Source organism: Equus asinus, chromosome 1 (genome assembly GCF_041296235.1).
Source record: "Equus asinus isolate D_3611 breed Donkey chromosome 1, EquAss-T2T_v2, whole genome shotgun sequence".
In the NCBI taxonomy this organism is placed as follows: Eukaryota; Metazoa; Chordata; class Mammalia; order Perissodactyla; family Equidae; genus Equus; species Equus asinus.
The window spans coordinates 187,858,768-187,879,090 of NC_091790.1; the positions used below are offsets into that span (position 1 = coordinate 187,858,768).

General features: G+C 39.5%; 1 protein-coding gene across 4 annotated transcripts in view; it reads left to right on the forward strand.

The window, feature by feature from the left end:
• EXOC4 (exocyst complex component 4) overlaps positions 1-20,323 on the forward strand; it is a 736,472-nt gene that overhangs the window by 650,404 nt on the left and 65,745 nt on the right. For all 4 annotated transcript variants that reach the window (XM_044746180.2, XM_044746218.2, XM_044746246.2 and 1 more), the window contains one exon: positions 18,158-18,299. In XM_044746180.2, the coding sequence (XP_044602115.1) occupies positions 18,158-18,299 (142 nt within the window). The remainder of the gene's footprint in view (positions 1-18,157; positions 18,300-20,323) is intronic.

Consider the following 20,323-nt stretch of genomic DNA (forward strand, 5'->3'; position numbering starts at 1 on the left):
CTTACCTAGTAAAAAGAGGTATAATGATATTTTCACAAACTTGAAATATCCAAATTGCTTCATTAAGTTTAAAGCATGTTTGAAAGCAGACTGTGGTAGGATGTGCAGAGGGAATATTATTTACGTGTCTTTATGTTTACATAAAGCAACTCTCAGATGAACACTGCAATTGCAATTTTCACTCTCTAAATTAGGGAATTTTTTTGTAATTTTGTGTTTTATGAGTTATTTCAGTTTTAGAGAATGAGGAAGTGCTGCAAGTGGTATTATTTACAAAAGTAAATTTGGCTTTCCTCTCTTTTTGCCTGTGACCTCTGACTTGGCCGGTTGTGTTCCCCAGCTTTGCCAGCTGCTTCAGTGTCCATCCGTCTTCTCCAGGAGGCACCCCCTACTGAGGAGACAGAGACACATGGTCAGTCAGCTGGAGACTCACAATGGTTACAGGCATAGACAGGAATCATAAATCATGTGTTCTGTTGAATTTATCCAATAGAAATTAAACTAGATCAGTGAAGTACTATCTTATGGGGCTATCAGAGAAGATGGTCATTCGTTCAGTAGATATTTGTGGATCAACTCAGTTTAACAAATAACACAGTACCAGCTATGTATAGGCCTTCGGGACATGAATAAAGAAGACCCAGCCTCTGCCTTCAAGGGGTTTGTAAGTCATGGAAAAGACAGGCATGAAAGTAATTACGCTAAACTGTGATTTGGCAGCTATAGGGTAAGCACAACATGCTGTGGGAATATATGAAGTATATGCTTTGAAGGGGAATGTAAATATCAGGGAAGACTTTCTGGGGAAGGTGGCGGCTAACTTGGGTCTTAACGGATAAACAGTAATTAGCCAGACAGTGAGGGGACACAAGGGAATGTTATGGAGGAGAAACCAAAAAGGGAAAGAGAGGTGAGGAGGAAAGGCTATGAAGTGAAAGAAAATATGGTGAGTTCAGGGTAGGACTGGAACATAAGGTTCGGTGTAGGGGAACAACAAGCAATGAAACTAGAGATGTGCGCAAGGGCCAGCTGAGATTTTATCTGGAAGACAAGGTCAAGCTATTGAGAGTTTAGAAATAGGAGAGACATAATCAGACGGTGTTTTGAAATGATTTTTTCAGAAAGACCATGGGAGAGTAAAATGGAGAGGAATAACTCCTGAGGCAAAGAGATTAGTCAGAAACCTGCTACATTAATATGGGTGATAGATGGTGAAGGACCGTACCAAGATTGGAGGCAGTGGGGATGGATTGAGAGATATGAAGGAAGAATGATCAGCCAGCCTTCATTGCTGATTACTTACGGGAGGTACAGGAGACATAGGCATCAAAGGCCTTTCTAGGCTCTTATCTATACAACTGCGTGGACTATGACTGTGCCAAGCACCTGGGTTAGGACATGGAATTAGCTCTGCCAAACAGAGCCGTCTGTTAAAATGACGCTCTTTAAAATGAAACTAACCACACATCACAAATTTGTCATGCGGCATAAATCTAAATGCGAACAACTACAGGTAACTTATCCAAATTATTGAGTTGAACTAGAACTGTATTGTATAAAATTCTCCTTAGGATATAGACTCAAATGATTCATAGAAATTTCTCTCATTTTAGGCATATTTATATTAATAGTATTGGATCTATAATATACAAATCTAACCTTAGCTATTTTATTCTCCTAACAGGCCTGCTAGAAGTAGTAAAATGGACTCATTCAAATGGCATTTTTTTATTACCCTGTATTTATCCCATGTTGGGAGATAGGGTGAACCAGGAATTCTGTTTAGGGGTTAACATGTGGAATTATAAGCATGTTATAATAATTATAAGTAATCTAGAAGGGTTCAGAGATAATCCCCACACTGGGCAATAAGCTTCTCAATGCCCCTAACGTAGGTTAACTTGTTAGTAGTTCCTGAGAATGGTTTAATGAGGGAAGAGGTTGACACTACTAACTAAAATGAAAATATGGGGTCCAGTGTAAGTTTCACTGAGAATTGACTCTACTATGATTTTTGTAATTACTTATCAACGTCTTTGCTCTCTATATACAGTGCTTTTACCTAAAATAATGGCAAAGTACAAAATAGGCCATTTGTAGCACCCAAGGAAGTTAAAACCCTGTAGAAATTCCTGTATGTTTATTTTGAGTTCTGTATCTCATATGGAGGAAAGCTCAACTGTTTAGTAACCATCCTTGCTAAAATGTGGGAAATATTCTATGGAAATTCACCTCTCTGAGAAGAGATTGGAAACAACATTCATATGAAAATTAAAATAAATATAGAATGAGCCGGCCCGATGGCGCAGCAGTTAAGTGCGCACGTTCTGCTTGGGTGGGCTGGGGTTTGCCAGTTTGGATCCCGGGTGCAGACATGGCACCGCTTGGTAAGCCACGCTGAGGCAGGCAGCCCACATATAAAGTAGGGGAAGAGGGGCACATATGTTAGCTCAGGGCCAGCCTTCCTCAGCAAAAAGAGGATTGGCAGCAGATGTTAGCTCAGGGCTAATCTTCCTAAAAAAAAAACCACACACACACAAATATAGAAGGAAGAGGCAAGTGATATTGTGGTAAAAGTATACTACAGACCACTCAGTGAGAAAGAGGCTATGAATGATGCTTTCTTGATGTAATGATGACACTGACATGGTGATTTTAGCAATGGGAGGTTTGAATTAGTTTGATGTTTCCAGAAGTCTAATGCAGCTAAAATAAGATGAGAAGTAAGTTCTCGACTTGTCTTTAGGATGATTTTTCTTCTCAAGAGGGAAAAATCTGGAGACTCAATATTCTGTACTTAATTCTGACCAAAAGGAAGAATTCACTGGGAAAGTAAAAATTGTAATAGTCTTTGGAGAATGTTATTTACCATATCATATTGGAGTTCACACAGCAAAGAAAGTAAACACCAGGCATAGCTGGATGTTGGGTTTTCAGAAAGTTAGATTTTCAGGCATTTGGAGAAAATATAGGTGTGATCCCATGCTTAGAGTCTATCAAGGGAATAGTTCATGAGGAGGGCTGGGCAAGACTTCAGACATAAAATTTGAGCCACAAAATGCTAAGTAATTTCAACAACAAAAAAATAATATCAAGCACAATCTATGTTAGGGTGTATCTTTTCCCCCTGAAGGTTGATTTTTCTTTTCTTCCTCAGTTTTTTGGTGAGGCAGATTGTCACTGAGCTAACATCTGTGCCAATCTTCCTCTGTTTTACGTGGGATGCCACCACAGCATGGCTTGATGAGCTGTGCTAGGTCCACGCCTGGGATCCAAACCCGCGAACCCCAGGCCACTGAAGTGGAGCACACAAAATTAACCACTACACCACTGGACTGGCCCCCTGCCAGGTTGTATTCTTAAAAATACACATACATGCACTCATTTAATCCTCAAAATAACCCGGGAAGTAGATATCATAATCATCTCCATTTCTGCCTACTGGAAAACTGAGGCACAGAGAAGTGAAATAACTTACCCGGGTACACATACTGTCAAGTTATTAAGTGCTCGAGCCAGAGTTTGAACTTGTTCAGCATGCTTCCACAGTCTGTACTATAACCACCAGGCTGATGTATAGCATCTAAAGAACTCTCTGATGAGCTCACATAGGAGAATGTAAGAATGAAAGAACGACCTGTAATCATAGATGAATGCATAGCAGGCACATGAAATGTACAGTGAGCTTGTAGGTAAAGTATTGGAGGCAAAAGCCCAAAATGACTTGATGGTCATTAGAGATGCTGAGGACAACAAAATGCAGCTATGTTTAGTCCCAGAAAGAACGGGAAATGGAGAGGCCCATGACTAGTAAAGTGTGAAGGTGTGTTAATAGAAAGCAGAACCACTCTGCTTCTCTTTTGTCTCTGTCTTATTTAGAAAGGGGACTGTTCTTCAAATGAAAGGATAGGATAGGTCATGGTAAGATACAATTGTGAGGAAAGCAGCAGGTGACATCTGACTTCTTTGCAGTAGAGTTCAAATATATTATCTTGGAGTATTTAAGGAAATTTGCTGAACTTAAGAAAATGTGGAACATGTAAGAGAGGGCAGAACACCAGATTACAGCACATATTCCTAGTCTTTTTTTTTTTTTTTTTTTTTTGAAGAGCTAACTGCTGCGCATCCTCCTCTTTTCACTGAGGAAGACTAGCCCTGAGCTAACATCGTGCCCATCTTCCTCTACTTTATATGTGGGATGCCTACCACAGCATGGCTTGCCAAGAAGTGCCATGTTCACACCCAGGATCCAAACCTGCAAACCCCGGGCCGCCAAAGCGGAACATGCGCACTTAACTGCTGCGCCACCAGGCGGGCCCCCCTAGTCTTAAAACAGTAAAATCTGAAGAAATTCTAGAAACTATAGATTAAAGTTTGACAGTGATTCATAGAGCAAATATGATTGTTAGCACCTAGAAGAGAATGTGATGAGTGCCAGGAGCCAACCTCGGTTCATAGAAGGAAAAGCAAAGCATCATAGCTGCCCAAAGGCCACCCAAAGAGACAGAACAGGATTTACAGTGGAGGGAACGGGTGGCACTGTGAATATATACTTATAATTAGTGGGTGGACACCAGGTCTTGCCACAATCTCAAATGTGTATGTCTGTTTTCCAATAGATGTGAATATGTTTTTCAACTTAGCTCTTGTGTTTTATCAACCAAGATTTACCAATATCAGCTTGTTGTTTCTCTGAAAATAAAATTCTACTTAGTCAGTCCAGCAGAGGAAGATACAAAAACTTGAGTATTATTCACTTTTTTAAAGTGAGTGTTCTGATGAATAAGCCTAAGAAAAAAGAGATCTAAGCTTTTGCGGGTCAGGAGTTGGTCCCTTCTAAATTCCGTGCCTTTTTCCTGGTTGCCCCAGAGCTGGTTATCCAAACTAAGGAGCCCAGAAGTTGTTGCATACTTAGTGTGCTCACAAACATGGAGTATTGTGGAAGATACATTCAATATTAAACTGAAGCTTTTTATATGGTCATCGAAAGCAGCTCCAAATTGAGTGACCGCGATAATAAGTCTGCCTTGTTGAAGTCTACATCTTTAATCTGGGATTTCTTTTGAAAATAGTAGGAAAATCCCATGGTACAGTTTTCTGAAAAACTTGATGGTGAAATGATTCTGTGAAACACTTTCTGAAGGGAAGGTTGAATCTACTTTGCAATGGAATCTTGGCATGTGTTATTCAAAATGAGAGCAATTCATAGTTTGCTCAGTACTCAGTAAATAGGGAAAAAAAGGTACTAGAGTTCATGTAACTAAAATAATAAAGATAAAGCAAGTCATTTGTTTCCAAGTAAATATTGTTTATATTGTTTGTATAGATCTTCCTGCCACTCATCCTCACTCTGTGGGAGTGGTGTCATCACTGAAATGTTTGACTTTTACTCCTATTTTGGCTGGCACCTGGAGATTGGAGTGCAGTGGGAAGTTGTTTGCTTGGGACCAAATCCTTCCTCTTCAAGGGCTGTGGTTTGTACACAACTCTTTTTGTTTCCAAAGTGGAGCTTTCTGATTAAGGAGGAGGAGGGCAAACCAGAGTGAATGGAGACCAGGAGATTAGGACCTCTGCAGAGCACAGTCTGAAGATCCTTGCCGTGGGAGTTATAACACTCCATTAAAGGATAACCCGGGATTCTTAGTGACCCTTCGTCCCCCTTCTTCCCCCTTCTTCCTGCTCCAGATGTTCTCTGAGATCTGAGTGGCCATAGCTCAGAAATACCTCAGAAGGTTGTATTTATTCATCAGAGCTCAGTCAGGAAAACACAAACCATTTTAGCAAGAGGGAATTTAATACAAGGAATTAGATGTGTTAAAAATTGCTAAACGGGATTAGAAAACAGTTGGAAAGAAGCAAAGAGCAAGGAAACTAGCTGCCGACTGGCAGGAAATGCACCAGTGGTTTCTGCTACCTGCAGTGAGGAAGCAGCTGTTGCAGGAGCTCCTCTGGAAGCTACTGCAAGCCTCTTATTTGCCATCTGCCTGAGCATCTTTCTACCACTGCAAGAAAATAACGCCTCCCTTTTTGTTTGCCTTCCACATCTTTTGGGAGTGCCTCTCACTGGCAGAGTCTAAACTCGAAACCCTGCTGGCAAGAAGCTGGAAATTGTAGTTCCTGTGCTTCCAGGAAAGGGGCTGGGGATGGTGCCGAGTTGACAGCAGACAAGGGCACAGGGTATTCGCCTGTCTCACTTTCTACATCAGATTTATCTAAGGTAATATCAAGGGGAACATATTCCCAAGAAAGCAAATAAAATAACAACTCTCCTATGGTAGTAAATAGAAAAAAACGTCTTTCCAAAATAAGCCCGATTCAGCTCTTTTAGCCTTAATGGAAGACCTGACTTGTCAGTGTTTTTATGTGCATACTGAAATAATTTATAACACAATTTCTGTCTCTTCAATGAAAATAACAGTTTCTACCATTCCAGGTCAAAATTTCATGGGCTGTATAGATTCATAATCGTTACTCCCCATAATCGTTCCTAACCCTAAACTATACCACAGGGACACACACCCGTGTGTGTTTGTTCTCCTCTCTCTTCCTAGTGCCTTTGGCAGGGGGAAAGTAAACTGTGACCATGGAATAAATGCTGAGTCAAAATATAAGTATAAACATGAGCTTTCAGACCCTGTGTGAGAAAGGTGGACCTGATCTCTCAAAAACCCGATTTCAAAGCTTTGTTGAATACCCTTTTGAATTCCTAAGATGATGCCTAAGTTCACTTTGCTAAAGAACCAAGCTCTGCAGGCTTCCTGTCCTTGAAAAGAGAGGTCCCTGTCATTCCTCCCTCAAAATAATGTAAGAAACACTGTGTTATCCCCTCCCAAGCTGTTTCTTAGTGTCATTCCTTGCTTCCCACCAACTACCACTTCCTCATGCCTGCCTGAAGTGCCACCTCTTTTTTTTTGAATTGGCAACTCTGGAGAAAGTCATTCTCCCCCTTTTTGTGGATGAAAAGATACAATTTAAACCTGCCACCCTTAATCCCTTTTTTCTCTTGGATGTCTCCCTGATTTGAACATTGCCAGAATTCTGTAGTGTTCTCATACTTTTGTGATTCCTTATTTTAAGGTTAAAATGTCATGAGTTTACACAATGTAATGTCTCAATATATCAATATGCCATATCCTTTCTGTCCATTAGCCACGTGAACAACGAAGCCCACAGCTCTCTGGTTTTCTCCAAGGTGTTTTGATGAGTAAGGAGATGAGTTTGGGAGTTTCAATCTTCCAGGCTCCCACTATGAGGTCCAACCGTATAGCTTAGATTACTGAGTGCTTACTGTGCACTGAACATTGTTCTAAATGCTCTGTGTGTGTTACATCATTGAATCCTTACAATGACCCTCTGAGGCTGAAACTGTTATTGCCCCAGTTCAGAGTTTCACAATTTACCCAAGGTGGTTCAGTTAGTAAGTGGTTGAGACAGAATTTAACCACTGTTTTCTGAGCCTAAACATAGGTAGTCAATCCAAAAGAAATGTTGTAGGTAGGAAAATTGGGTTCATAATTAATATGAGAATACATATTCTTTTACTTAGGGAAAGAAGATTATTTAGATTTTGAGGCAATATCCTGAAATTGTATAATCACCTGATAGATAAATGATTGCTTCTCTATGTAGCTTACCCTTAGCTGGCATAAAAACAGATTATTAATCTTTTGGTTTTTAGGGAACTTGATTCTGGAAGCATCTATCTAAACTGTTAATTATTCTAGGGATTATATTACAAAACTAGAATGGATGTGTGAACAGCATTCATGTGTTACTAATGTATAAAGACAGAAATTAGCTGTATATTATAAACCTTCACAAGGCATTAGTCAATATGTGTATGGCAGTAATGCATCAATTTAGCCCACACAGGGAATATCTGACACAAGGGAAATTAAAGAGGAGGCACTTAACTGTAGTCTTTGCCTCATACTGGAGCAGTGGCCACACTTGTCCTCAATGACCAGAAATTCTCTTAGCAAGATTTACACCTGAAAGTCTTGCACCATGTGTTAGCAAGTGAATTCTCTCTCTATTTCTTACTTCCAACGTGCTTCAAAGGGAGCCGACACCAACTGCATAGCTAGTCTTGGTGATCGTCTGTGTTCTTGGCAGGGTCACCTCTGTCTTCCAGATAAGTCAGTTGTCTGTGTGTTGTCCACACAGTGATAGGATCAGGGTGACCAGTGTTTCCAGGAGTCTCCCTGTTTTGCTCTGCAGTCACAGTAGCTCATCAGGTTTTGCCATTAAATATATAAGGATACTCTTATTGTTCCAAAGGCTACTTAAAGCTATAGAGGAGAAGGAAACTGGGTTTTTGTTATTTATTCATTCAACACATCTTCATTGATAAATACTAGTAGGGGTAGTAATAGTAACTACCATATATTAAGCACTTGTGTGTCAAATGCTATTCTAGGCATTTATATATTTTCTCATTTAATCATCAGAATCCGGTGAGGTAGGTATGATGATCTCCTTTTACAGGTGGGGAATCTGTTTTAGAGAAGTTCACCCAAATGGGATGTGAAAAAGTCAGAATTTGAACTCAGGTCTATCTGTCTCCAAAGGGCACCTTCTTGTTCACTGTACTTGATACTTACCTGCGGGTTCCAGAAGCTGCGTTATATACTGGAAAGGCAAAGATAACTGTGAGGTTGTACCCGCTCTCCGTCAAGAAGTTGATTTCTCAAGTTGGGCCTAAATTTATGAATGATGCAGCTGCCTGAACAGGACGCTCATGAAAAAAGGCGACTGGAAAAAGTTAAATTGAAGAGAGACCCCATATAGGACTTTCAACTTAATTCCTTTAGTTCTGTCTTTATTTGTTGCACTTGTTTGCTGTGTCGTATTGGGAAACGTGCTTTATTTCTGTTTGGTTCAGTTTCACCGTTTGTAAAGGGCACCAATATTTCTAATTTACCCCATGAATAAGCCATCCCCTAAAGCTCTTTGGAAGATTTACAAATGCTAAAGCTGTAAGGCTCCTGTTTGAACACAGGGATAAATGTTATCTCTTTGCCATGTAATATTTTTCTCTCTAAAACTCTGTTAAAACTTAAATCTGTGTCGCTCATTCACCTAAAATATCTGGTTAAGTATTTGTTAACACTTTAAGATGCTCTTTGATGTGGGGTTTTATAGAAATACAAAAAGCTAACAAAGTCCATGGAAATCTAATATAGCTCCACAATAGTGCCTTTCAACAGAAGGACTAGAGCTGTTCATTAGCTTTTTCCCTCCATTTCTCTTTCATATCCGGCAGGAGCTGAATTGGCCACACCACACGCCTTTTTAGTTGATGATTAGGTTTTTACCAAGCCTCAGGGAGGATTATTTGGAATAAAAGAAAAATCAATCTTAGTGTTTGCCCTGAGGACCAAAAGAGACTGAGGTCTGTAGTGTCACTCACAAGGTGGAAAGACCGTGTGTCTGTGCTGGTTTGCGCTGCATGGAGATAGGAGCCTAAAGCGAAATGTCGTGGAGGACCTGGGGCTTGCTCAGGCTTGTTACCCTCAAGCAGTGGTTCATAACTGGGTGGGATTTTCCTTCCACGGAACTGTGCAGTGTGCATATACTGTTGGCTCAGAATTGGCCTCTTCTCCTGTGGTAGCTTAAGGGAACAGCTGTCATTTGTTACCTTGTTTCTTATTTTTGTTTTGCTCTTCACAGTGGGTCTTATACACATTTCCTTTGTTTTCCTATGAGGATCAATATTTGGAATAATTCTTCAGTTTCAAACATTCATAGCTTTTCTGGAGCTTCAATTTCTCACTCTGAAATAGAATAATGTTCCAGGCTAATGAACTATTGAGAGGACGTTAGGTTAAAGGCATTGTGAAGATATAATGGGAAAAAAAGGAGATAAAATTATTTGATTTGTCCTTAACTTAAAGATTATATTCAACAGGCAGTATTTCTGAGTGTAAGGAAGAGCTATATGCTATCAGAAATGACAGGAAGAATATGTTATTGCTTTTGTTCTCATGGATCTCACAGTCTGCCAGGGATGCCTTAGGCAAGTACAGTGCAAGATGAATTGTGCTAAGGCCATTAGGGGGAAGCAGGGTGCTACTGGAGTTCAGAGAATTGTCCCTAGCTTTGCGGTAGGCACCATGTTAGGGGCCACATTCCCCACATGGTCCTCACAACAACTCTGAGTTGTATAGATGAGGAAAAGGAGGCTTGAGTTGTTAAGAAATGTGTTCTAGAGGTAATAAAAAGTGAAAGAATAAACTGTATTCCTCTGGGGAGCAGCAGGAAAGAGTATGGTTTCATAGAGATGAAAATTTACTCTTAAGAAGCATCCTTAAAGTTAATTTCTTTATAAAAGTTTCATCTTTGGTCTTTTGTGGGGTTGGGGGGGCCTCATAAGAAGACATTTTCAAACAAATGTCATTGAACATCCGAGTCATTAGACTGGGCAGTGAGTAGGACTGGCTTATCTTTTCTTCCCCCAAAGAGTCACTGTCTATAGTTAGGGTAATATAAGACATTTTGGAGGAGAGGAAGAGAGAGATGTCCCAAAGAACGCTAGGAAGTTATAATGCCCACTGTCTTATGGTTAATAGGGGGAAAAGATGCAACACATGATCATTTAAATAACTGTACCACAGAAAAGAAGTGTTTGCCTCCTGTAACGTGGTGGAAGCATTTTATTTTAATTTTATTTTATTGGTAATAAACACATTATCAATTAGGGGAATGGACCCTAGAAAAGCAAATATAAATAAGACACCTTCACCTCATCCTGCTGTTTCCCCATCTTTATCTCTTTTTTTCTTCCTGGTAATGAATTTCTTCCACTTTTCCCCACCCTAGTTTTTCAAAAGTCCCTTCCATTTGCCCTTCTTCCCCTGTGAGAATGGAGAAAAGAGAGCTTCCTTCCAGAGGCAGCAATGAAAAGACTGATGACTGCCATTCTTGCTACATAGCTTTTAGATATAAAAGGATTCATTGGTTGGGTGTTATGTCTCAGAGAGGAGGCTGTATTTCCAGAGCTGGTTATACACGTGTGTATGCATGTATGGAGTCAAATCTGAGTAATGTGCAATACACCCCCATCCTTTGCGATCGTAATTCTGTGGGACAAGGGACAATCTGAGTCAGTGTTGTGGTTTTCAAAATCAATTGACTTTGCTAGTTCAAACCCAAAATTTCTAGGGAAATCTAGACTGAAAAGAAATAGTTATTATTTGGGGACAGAAGAATTATTGCTTCTGCAATAAGAAGCAAAATGAAGAGAACCTACCAAACATGTTTCTTAGATAACGCTCATCCTATGTAGAAGTCAAACAAAAGAGCTTACAACTAGGTTATAGATTGTTTGGAGAGTGGGAAAGAGCGACTAAATAACTGGCTTGATAATAGTGTCTAAAGCTAGAACTGTTGGTGAAGAATAGCTAGGTGTTAAAAATGTATCTCAGGACAGAGAAAGATCAAAAAGAGTTTAGTTTGTAGTAACTGACTTAGATAGGGAGGAAAGAACATCTCTATCTTAAGAAAATTCACATTAGATGCTTAATAAGACAGTAGATACTTTAGCATAGGGAGATCATCTATTCATTCCGTTCATAAATAAATAATTTATTTAATGAACATTTAGAAAGTGCCTACTGTATACAAAGCACTGGGGTGGGGGACAGTTAACTTATATAATTTGCAAATAATTCAAGAGAATGAATAGAAAGTAGGGATAGTGGTACAGAGAAATTAAGAAAGCTGAGGATAGAACTAGCTGGTGTTAAAGTTCCAACTTGCAACTGTGGTATTATAGTGTCTGACACTTTTAAATCCTACCCCAGTGTTAGATGATAGTAGCATATCCCACAGGCATTTAAGGAGAGCAAATGGGTTAGATGGAGAGTCTGCTGTCACAGCCCCCATTGACTCTGTAAGCCCCATGAGCTCTTATTGTCACAGAACTAATCAGCATTCCTATCTTTATTTTAAAAAATGTCAGCTCGGTAACAACATCAAAGGATCTCAAAATTATTTACAAAACCTAATAACACGTTGCTCTAGGAGTTAGAAAAATGCTATTGCCACAATTTTCTAAATAGGAAAACGGAAGATTGGAAATTAAATAATTTTATCCTGGGTTCAAGCAGAGATTATGTGGTCTCATTTCTCTGTACAAGTAAGAAGAGGAGTCCAAAATAATGATTGTACCAGAATTTGATCTTCTAAAATATTTTCCAGTGAGAAAATCTCATGGGATCATTCTTTATTGTCTTTTTCCATCTTCTAAAATGTTTGAATTCACAGCGCTCACCTTTCTTTACTGCCATGATAACCATCTTTCCCTTTTCAATTTATCACTTTCATGACAGCTGATACCAGTCTAAGCTAATATTGTAACAATTTTAGGAAATACTGCAGATGCACAAGGACATCCTCATATGAATCAATTAAAGAAGTCACAGTAAGTTGCCGTTGAAAGTGTAGCAGCTGCATCCTTGAAAACAGATGCTCTTCTGGGTCTGAATGAGTCCAATTTTGACTAATTTTAAGACCTAAACAGATTTCAGTCTGGTTAATATTAGGATGTGGAAGCACTTGAGACATCCTAATGTCCTAGGCTGATTGCTTCTCCATGACAGTTAGTATGTTGGCTTTCCTTGAGAGATGCTGAGTATTTGATATGCCAGGAATTTTATGTCAGTGAAAAAGAGAGATCTCAAATCTCTGCTGCAGCAAGGTGGACTCATGAAATTAAAGTAACTTCTAAAGGCAACACAGTTTACAGGGAAGGTGTTGAGATTGTAAGGGTTGACCAGAACTGCTTCAGACTGTACTTGTGCAAGGTCCCCAGATAGCCCAGGAAACCAGCATGATGAACCACTTCCACATCCCCACTCAGTCCCTAGAATATACTCAAGAAACTAAGGAGAAAATTATAGTTGTAAATGGCAAGTTCTTCTTTCTCTTTCCTGATCTTTATCAGTCTGTTATTATTTGAATTATTTGCCATGTTATTTTGGTCAATTAAGTCATTTGTTCAGCTTAATTATTATAGCATTGATTGAGCTCCTGTAATGCCTCCGGTTATTCCACTGCCTTCAAAATAGGAATGCATATATAATCCCTGCCCTGAAGGAGTTAATGATCTGGGAGGGAGACATATTGATAAACAATGTCAATGGAATATGATAACTACTATAGTAAATTTATGTGGGCAAAAAAACAAAAAACACCCAGAAGAGCCAATGACCCTGCCTGAAGAATAAGGAAAGGCTTTCTGTCTTTCTTTTTTTTTCTTTTTTTAAAGATTGGCACCTGAACTAACAATTGTTGCCAATCTTCCTTTTTGTTTTCCTTCTTCTTCTCCCCAAAGCCCCCAGTACATAGTTGTATATTCTAGTTGTTAGTGCCTCTTGTTGTGCTATGTGGGACACCGCCTCAGCAGGGCCTGATGAGCGGTGCCATGTCAGCACCCAGGGTCCAAACCTGCGAAACCCTGGGCCACTGAAACGGAGCATGTGAACTTAACCGCTCGGCCATTGGGCCAGCCCCAGGAAAGGCTTTGTAAGCCAGAAAGCATGAATAGTATAGAAAGAGGAATAAAAGCCATCAAAGGTATAGAATCCTGAAACACCACGATATGTTTAGGGAATGTACTTTAAAAGAGTGGTGGGTCAAAGGGCCAGGGTTGGGGAGGGGTGAAATTGAAGAGGAAAGAGAGTGGTGAAAGATGGAGAAAAACTGAGATATTGGGCAGAAACTAGAAATCATGGAAAGCCTTGCTAAGGAGCTTGGACTTTATTATATAAGCAATGGGAACCATTGATGTTATTTTTACAAGAAATTAACATAGTCAAATTTGTCTTTTAGATAAATAACTTTCTTTGTCTAACTCACATTTAATTAGGTAAATATGGAGGATTGAATTAAGGCAGGGGCCAGGCATGAGGCAAAGACATCAGTCAGGAGCCTATTATAGTAGTCCATGGGAAAGATGAGGGCTAAAAAAGAAAGTGACAGTAGACATAGAAAAGACAAAGTATATTAAGAAAACATTTAGGAAATAAAGTTGGAAAAATTAGTCTTTGCTGAGGAGAGTGAGGGAGAGGAGAGATTCAAAGATTGCTCACACGTTTGCAGCTGAGATTCCCAGATTACTATACTGCTGATAGAAAGGGAATTCAGGATAAAGAACAGATGCTAAGGATAGATAATGAGTTTGGTTTTAAACACATTGCATTTGAGATGCCTATGGGATATACAGGTAAAGATAGCTTGCAAACAGTTGATCAAATGAAGTTCAGGAATCATCAATTCCTCCATAATAGCAAAAACCGTGAAAATGGATGAGCTCACCCTTAGAGACCATTTAGAATGACAAGGGAGACCAATAGAGGAAAAAGTCCCTGGGAACACCAGCGTTTATGGGTGGGCTAAAGGAAGAGGGCCCAGTGAAGGGCACTGTGAAAATGATGTAACAATGTCAGGGGGGTAAGAGGACACCCAGAGGAATATGGTGCCGTATGAAACAGACTTTCGAGAAGGAGATGGCCAGTCACGTTGAAGGTAGCGGAGAGCCTTTCTGAGATTAGGACTGAGAAGTGCCCAGTGGATCTGGCAATTAGAATAGCATTGATGACAATTATCAGAATAGTTATTTAGTAAAGAAGTGAAGGCAGAAATCAGATTATGGCACATGGAAGAGTTAGTAGAAGGCAAGAGTACAGAGACAGCAAGTGTTGACAGTTCTTGTGAAGTCTTAATAAGAATCTGAGGTCCTCGAGAGAGTAACAGAGAGTAGAAAGGACAAAAAGCCTGGGGAGAGCAGCATGAATTTGGGAAAGTTGCTGAGAAAGGGAAAAGAGCTAGCCAAAAACTAGTGAAGGATTGACAAGTGGTATTGAGGACCTTTTTGAAATTAAAATCCAGAAAATTTTAGTGGCAACAATCCGTACTTTTGTTTCCCTGTCAGAAGATGAGTTGCAGGATTATCCTAGGGTTAGATCGAGTTGCCACAGAAGAATCTACTTAGAGGGTCATTGGTCAGATGGTGACACATGGCCAAGTCTAGCTGCGAACAAAGCTGGGAATGCAAACGTGTAGCTTTTTAGAGTCTATAGTTTAATGAGCGAAGGAGAATTGGAAGGAAATACCAGTTGGTTCACCTAACGAGCAGTGTCTGCGCCAGAGACAAGTTTCAGCTTCCTCATATAGACCAATCAATTTAGTACAGAAAGCTGCAGTTACCTCGCTGCAAAGAGTTAGCTAGGAGTATCAAAAATGCCTGCTTTTATGCAATGGTTATAAGAGGAACAAAGATAATATGAATGATCTGATATGACCGATCCACAGCATTAGAAAAACAGCTCAAAGTCCATATCTTGATAAAATGATCAAGTACTAATATTTTTAAAGCGCAACGTATGTGGGCTCTGGCAATGTGAAGAGCAATGCCTGAGATAAATATAACAGCCATCATAGCCTCTAAAACGGTATGTGCAAACGTGTGTGCATGTGTGTGTCCAGTAACCTCCTATCTTGACTATAATCTCCCAAGCAGATTCTGTCAGCATTGCTTTTTTTGAAGATTTCCATTTGACATTTAAGAGCTAGTTAATTGTTTGGTGTTGTCTTTGCAGTGCTCAGCATTTCTGTGCTCAGTGTATTCTTTCTTGTTAAGAAAACTTCGTAAATTTCAGTCAACCCTGAGGAATTCACAAGCCAGCTTTTCAAAAGTGTTCTGGGCATAATTTTTCATGCTGCTTTACTAAGAGGTGTTTTTGCTTTAGATTATGGTTGAGCAAAATGTACAGCATGATGCTATTCTAAACTACTTTTACCTCAATCTTTGCAAGTTTTATCTTGGCTGCTTATCTTGCTGTTAACTTCCTCTACTTGGATTTTTTTTTTTTTTAATTTGCACGGTTTGGCAGTGGTCATTGGCTACACATGATGAAATTGTATATTTCTATAATAAGAAAGGGAGACTTTTTTAACTTTCTTGGTGGAATTTGTCCAGAATGCCTTTGATAAGGTTTGGGAGATTACATGGTATAGCTTTGGACCTCAGACCTCGAGTCTGATTTCTTCAAAGTCTGATTTCTTCCTCTTTTCATTGCTGTATAGATACCTCACCATGCCACAGTTAGCGTCACACAACAGAGGAATCCAGAGGCTCAAAAGCCCTAAAATGCTTTGAAATATTAGAACAATGTTGACTTACAGTTGCTTTCATACATCCTGCCAAATGGAAACATTATGAAGACCGTGATCTCACCTGGCAATCAAACAACTTGAATGATGTTAAATTAGAGAGGACATGCAGTGTCACACATCCAGTCCTGCAAATCACATTAGTGAATATCTTAGATGATGCCAAGGCTGGTAAAATTTTAAATCTACATCACTACATTCTCGTCTTCCTTACACGTCAGTTCCCTTGAACAAAATTCATTTTTTAATGTTTGTGTGGTATTTTAATTTATTAAAGTCTGGTTCCACTTGGCCTTATAAGTCTTGACCATCCCTCTGGGCTCTCCTCTGGGCTTGGCAGAGTCTAGGAGTAGACGCAGCACTGAAAGCCAGTAACTATAGATACTGCTGCAGCCAGATGTTGACTCCCTACCCTGTAAGGTGAACACCTCCTGCGTTAGTCAGTAGTACCTCACCAAATGCCATGTGCTCTAAGTCCGGGGAGCCCTCTTCCAAAGGACACTGTACCCTCTGATAGGGAGAAGAATTTTCAGGTGGAAAAGCAAAAAATACTGACAAATGGAAATTGAACTTCAAGATGGATAGAATTATCTTTTAAGTACTTTGTTGCTGTAATTGATCTTAAGACACTTAACCTAGACAAATCACATACTAAACAATAGTAATAATTATTTGCGTGTATTATATATATTAACATTGAGTTTTATATACTATTGTTCTAAGTGTTTTGTCTACATTAACCCATTCAATGCTCCCAACAACCCCATGCTGTAGGTGCTATTATCTCCGTTTTACGGAAGAAGAAACTGAGGCAGACAGAATAGAAGTAATTAGCTCTTGGTCACATAATCAGTAAGTAGTGGAGCCAAGACTCAAGACCAGTCTTTGAGGCTCTAGAGAACCAAAAGAGCTTTTGAATGAAATTGCCAAATTATTGTTGGTGATCTTTGAGAAATTGTGGGGAACTGGATATACAACAGAAGTCTAGACATAAAAAAAACATAGTTCACATTTTTGCTGTTTGGTATTTTCCTGAAGAAAATGTTGGAGTACTGTTAAATATTTTATCAATTATTTGAGAGAGATATAGAAAGTAGCTTTATCAAATTTTCCAAAAAGACCTTTTTAAGGCTTTTAGCTGACTGCAAGCTCTCTGTGAGTTAAAGTAGAATACAACACACCGCCACTCCCCTCAACGCCTGGAAGATTGTAGGCTGACATGCAAGCAGCCTGGCATCTAGAACAAGAGAATTAATCAGTCTTTCTAGTCAGGGCAGACCACTCTGTAGTATTCATTATGTTTGGTCTTGAATCCCACATTTTGAGGGAAATATAGAACCATTAGAATGTTTTTTGGTGAATTACGAGAATTGTAAAATGACTCAGTCTGATTATTTGAAGAATAGTTGGAAAACTGGGGACATTTAGCCTGGAAAAGAGAAGACTTCAAGGAAGCCAAAAGAGATATCTTCAATACTTGAAGTACTGACACACATGAGAATGATTGCAAGGGTGGTAGAATCTGGGCCAATGATTAGAAGTTAATGAGGACAGATATGGCTTGATGCTAGATGGTCAAATCTTTCAGAAATGGAATGACTGCTTCAAAAGCTATTGAGTTTCCTTTCCCCAATGTTTGTGTAGATGTGCAACCACAGGCTGAACAGCCACTTGAAGATGTACAAATTATACAAACATAGACCTCGTGATGGGGCCAGATGACTGACTTCTAAGTTCACTTCCAACTCTGAGATTCTGTTTCTATCATTCTGTGAATTGATTCAAGACAATCAGCTGGGCTTCTGTGTTTAATCAAGTACAAAAATAGTCCAACATGTCTTGGATGCCTAATGCTGCCAACACTAGCATTAGCCAAATTGGTAAAAACAGCATGATGAGCAACAAAATAATATGTCATTTCAAAAAAACCTGTAGGCATCTAATAAAATGATTGGTGTTTTGTCCTCACCCCTTCTTTTAGTGATGTCTCCTGCTCAAGAGAGCCACATGAACATGGATCTCCCCCCAGTGTCAGAGCAGATCATGCAGACTCTGAGCGAACTTGCCAAATCTTTCCAGGATATGGCTGACCGCTGCTTGCTGGTCCTACATCTGGAAGTCAGGTATGACACAGCCAAGTACAAGACTTTGTGATTTACATGCACTGTGGGTCATAAATCCCTTGCTTATTTCTGGAGAGTATCACCATAATTTTTGATTATTATTGATGTTGTCCCTTTTTTACACTGAAAGTGATTTTTAGTGTTATTCAGTCACTGTTAAAGTTTTTAAGCACATGCTGTATTGTGAATATGGTGATTCAGAGTTTGTATCAGAATGATCTGAATTTGAATGTCTCTACTAGCTGGCTAGGCCATCTTAAGGCAGTTAATTAACTTTACTCACCCTGTTTCTTTGTCTTAAAAATGAAACAATAATTCCTAACTTATAGACTTTGTAAATGAAATAATAAATAATTAGTATAATGCCTGCCACATAGTAAGTGGTCAAATGTGGTAGCTGTGCAGTTATGGTTACTTGATTATCACTGACATTTTTACTAAGTAACTCTGCTAATCAAGGAGGGAGTATAGAGACGCAAGAACCATGATCCCTTTCTTCAAGAACTTAAAACCCAATTGAAGAGATTAAGTTAAATGATAATTGAAGAAAATAGTTTCAAAGATGCCATACTCTTGGATTCTTATTCCTTCCTCTGCATTGTAGAATATTCTGATTAGCTTTTATCTGATGATAATATTCTGATTAGCTATTATCACACCTGTGGAAATGGTAGGAAGAAAAGGACTAGGAAATCTTCAATCATTCATCTACTCATTCAATAATATTTGTTGAATGCCTTCTTGGTTCCAGGCTGTGCTCTAAAAATTGGGATACAGCAATGAAAAAAAGCACTCTAGGTCCTTGCCGTCATGGAACTACATTCTACTGAGGGGGCAGAGGGTGGAGGGAGGCCGCAGGACAGCCAATGAGTAAACAAAAAAGAAAGTTTCAGATAAGTGCAACTAAAAAACCAAAATAGCATAATGGAATCAAGCAGTTCTATCCAATAGAAATATAAGGTGAGCCACACATGTGAACCACACAGATGAATTAAGTTTTCTAATAGTCACACTTGAGAAAGTGGAAGGAAACGTAAAATATATTTTATCTAACCCAGTAGTCCAAAATATTATCACTTTAATGTGTAATTAACATAAAATTATTAATGAGATTTTGCATTTTTTTGCACTAAGCCTTTGAAGTCTGCATATTTTACACTTACAGCACATCAAAATTTGGACTAGTCTCGTTTCAAGTGCTCGATAGCCAAATGCGGCTAGTGCTGTTATACTGGACAGTGCAGAGAGCGGCTGGGGTCGACTAGAAAGAAGGATTTGTTTTTTTGTTTTTTAGATGGAGTGGTCAGAGAAACTGACAAGGCAACAAAAAGGAGGCATCTGTACAAAGACCTACCGGAAAAGAGTTCAGATAGAGGGAGCAGCACTCACAAGGTCCTGAGACAAAATCAAGCTTAATAGTTTTGAGGAACAGAGAGGAATCCGATGTGATTGTAGCCCAGTGAACAAGGAGAGGGGAGGAGTGGAGGGACAGGTAAAGAGGCAGGCTGAGCCTGAGCATGTGGCGGTCATGGAGCCCGACACCTTGTGGCATCTTACAGACCAAGTGAATAGTTCAAATTTTATTCTAAGTGCATTAAGAAGCCATGGGAGGTTTTAAAGCAGAGGAGAGAGATTCATCAATTCGTTCATTCCTATTTTTAAGAGAACACTCTGGCTGTTGTATGGAAAAGGGATTACAGGGAGAAATATGAATGGAAACAGAGTGACCAGTGGAGACCAGTTATGAGCACCAGAGTGGCGGAGGTGAAGGTGTGAGAAGCGTTAGATTTGGGATGTGTTCTGAAGGTAGAGCTGATAACATTTGTTGATAGATTGGATTGGGCACAGGGGCTGGTGGCAGTGAGGGAAAAGAAGGACTCAAGGAAAACCACAAGCTTTGGGCCAGAGCAATTATGTGAATGCCAGGACCATTAACTAAGCTGAGAAAGACAGAGTGGGGAGAGGTTGGGGAGGGCTAGACATCAAGAATTCCGTTTTGGAGGCATGCAGCTTGAGATGCTTAT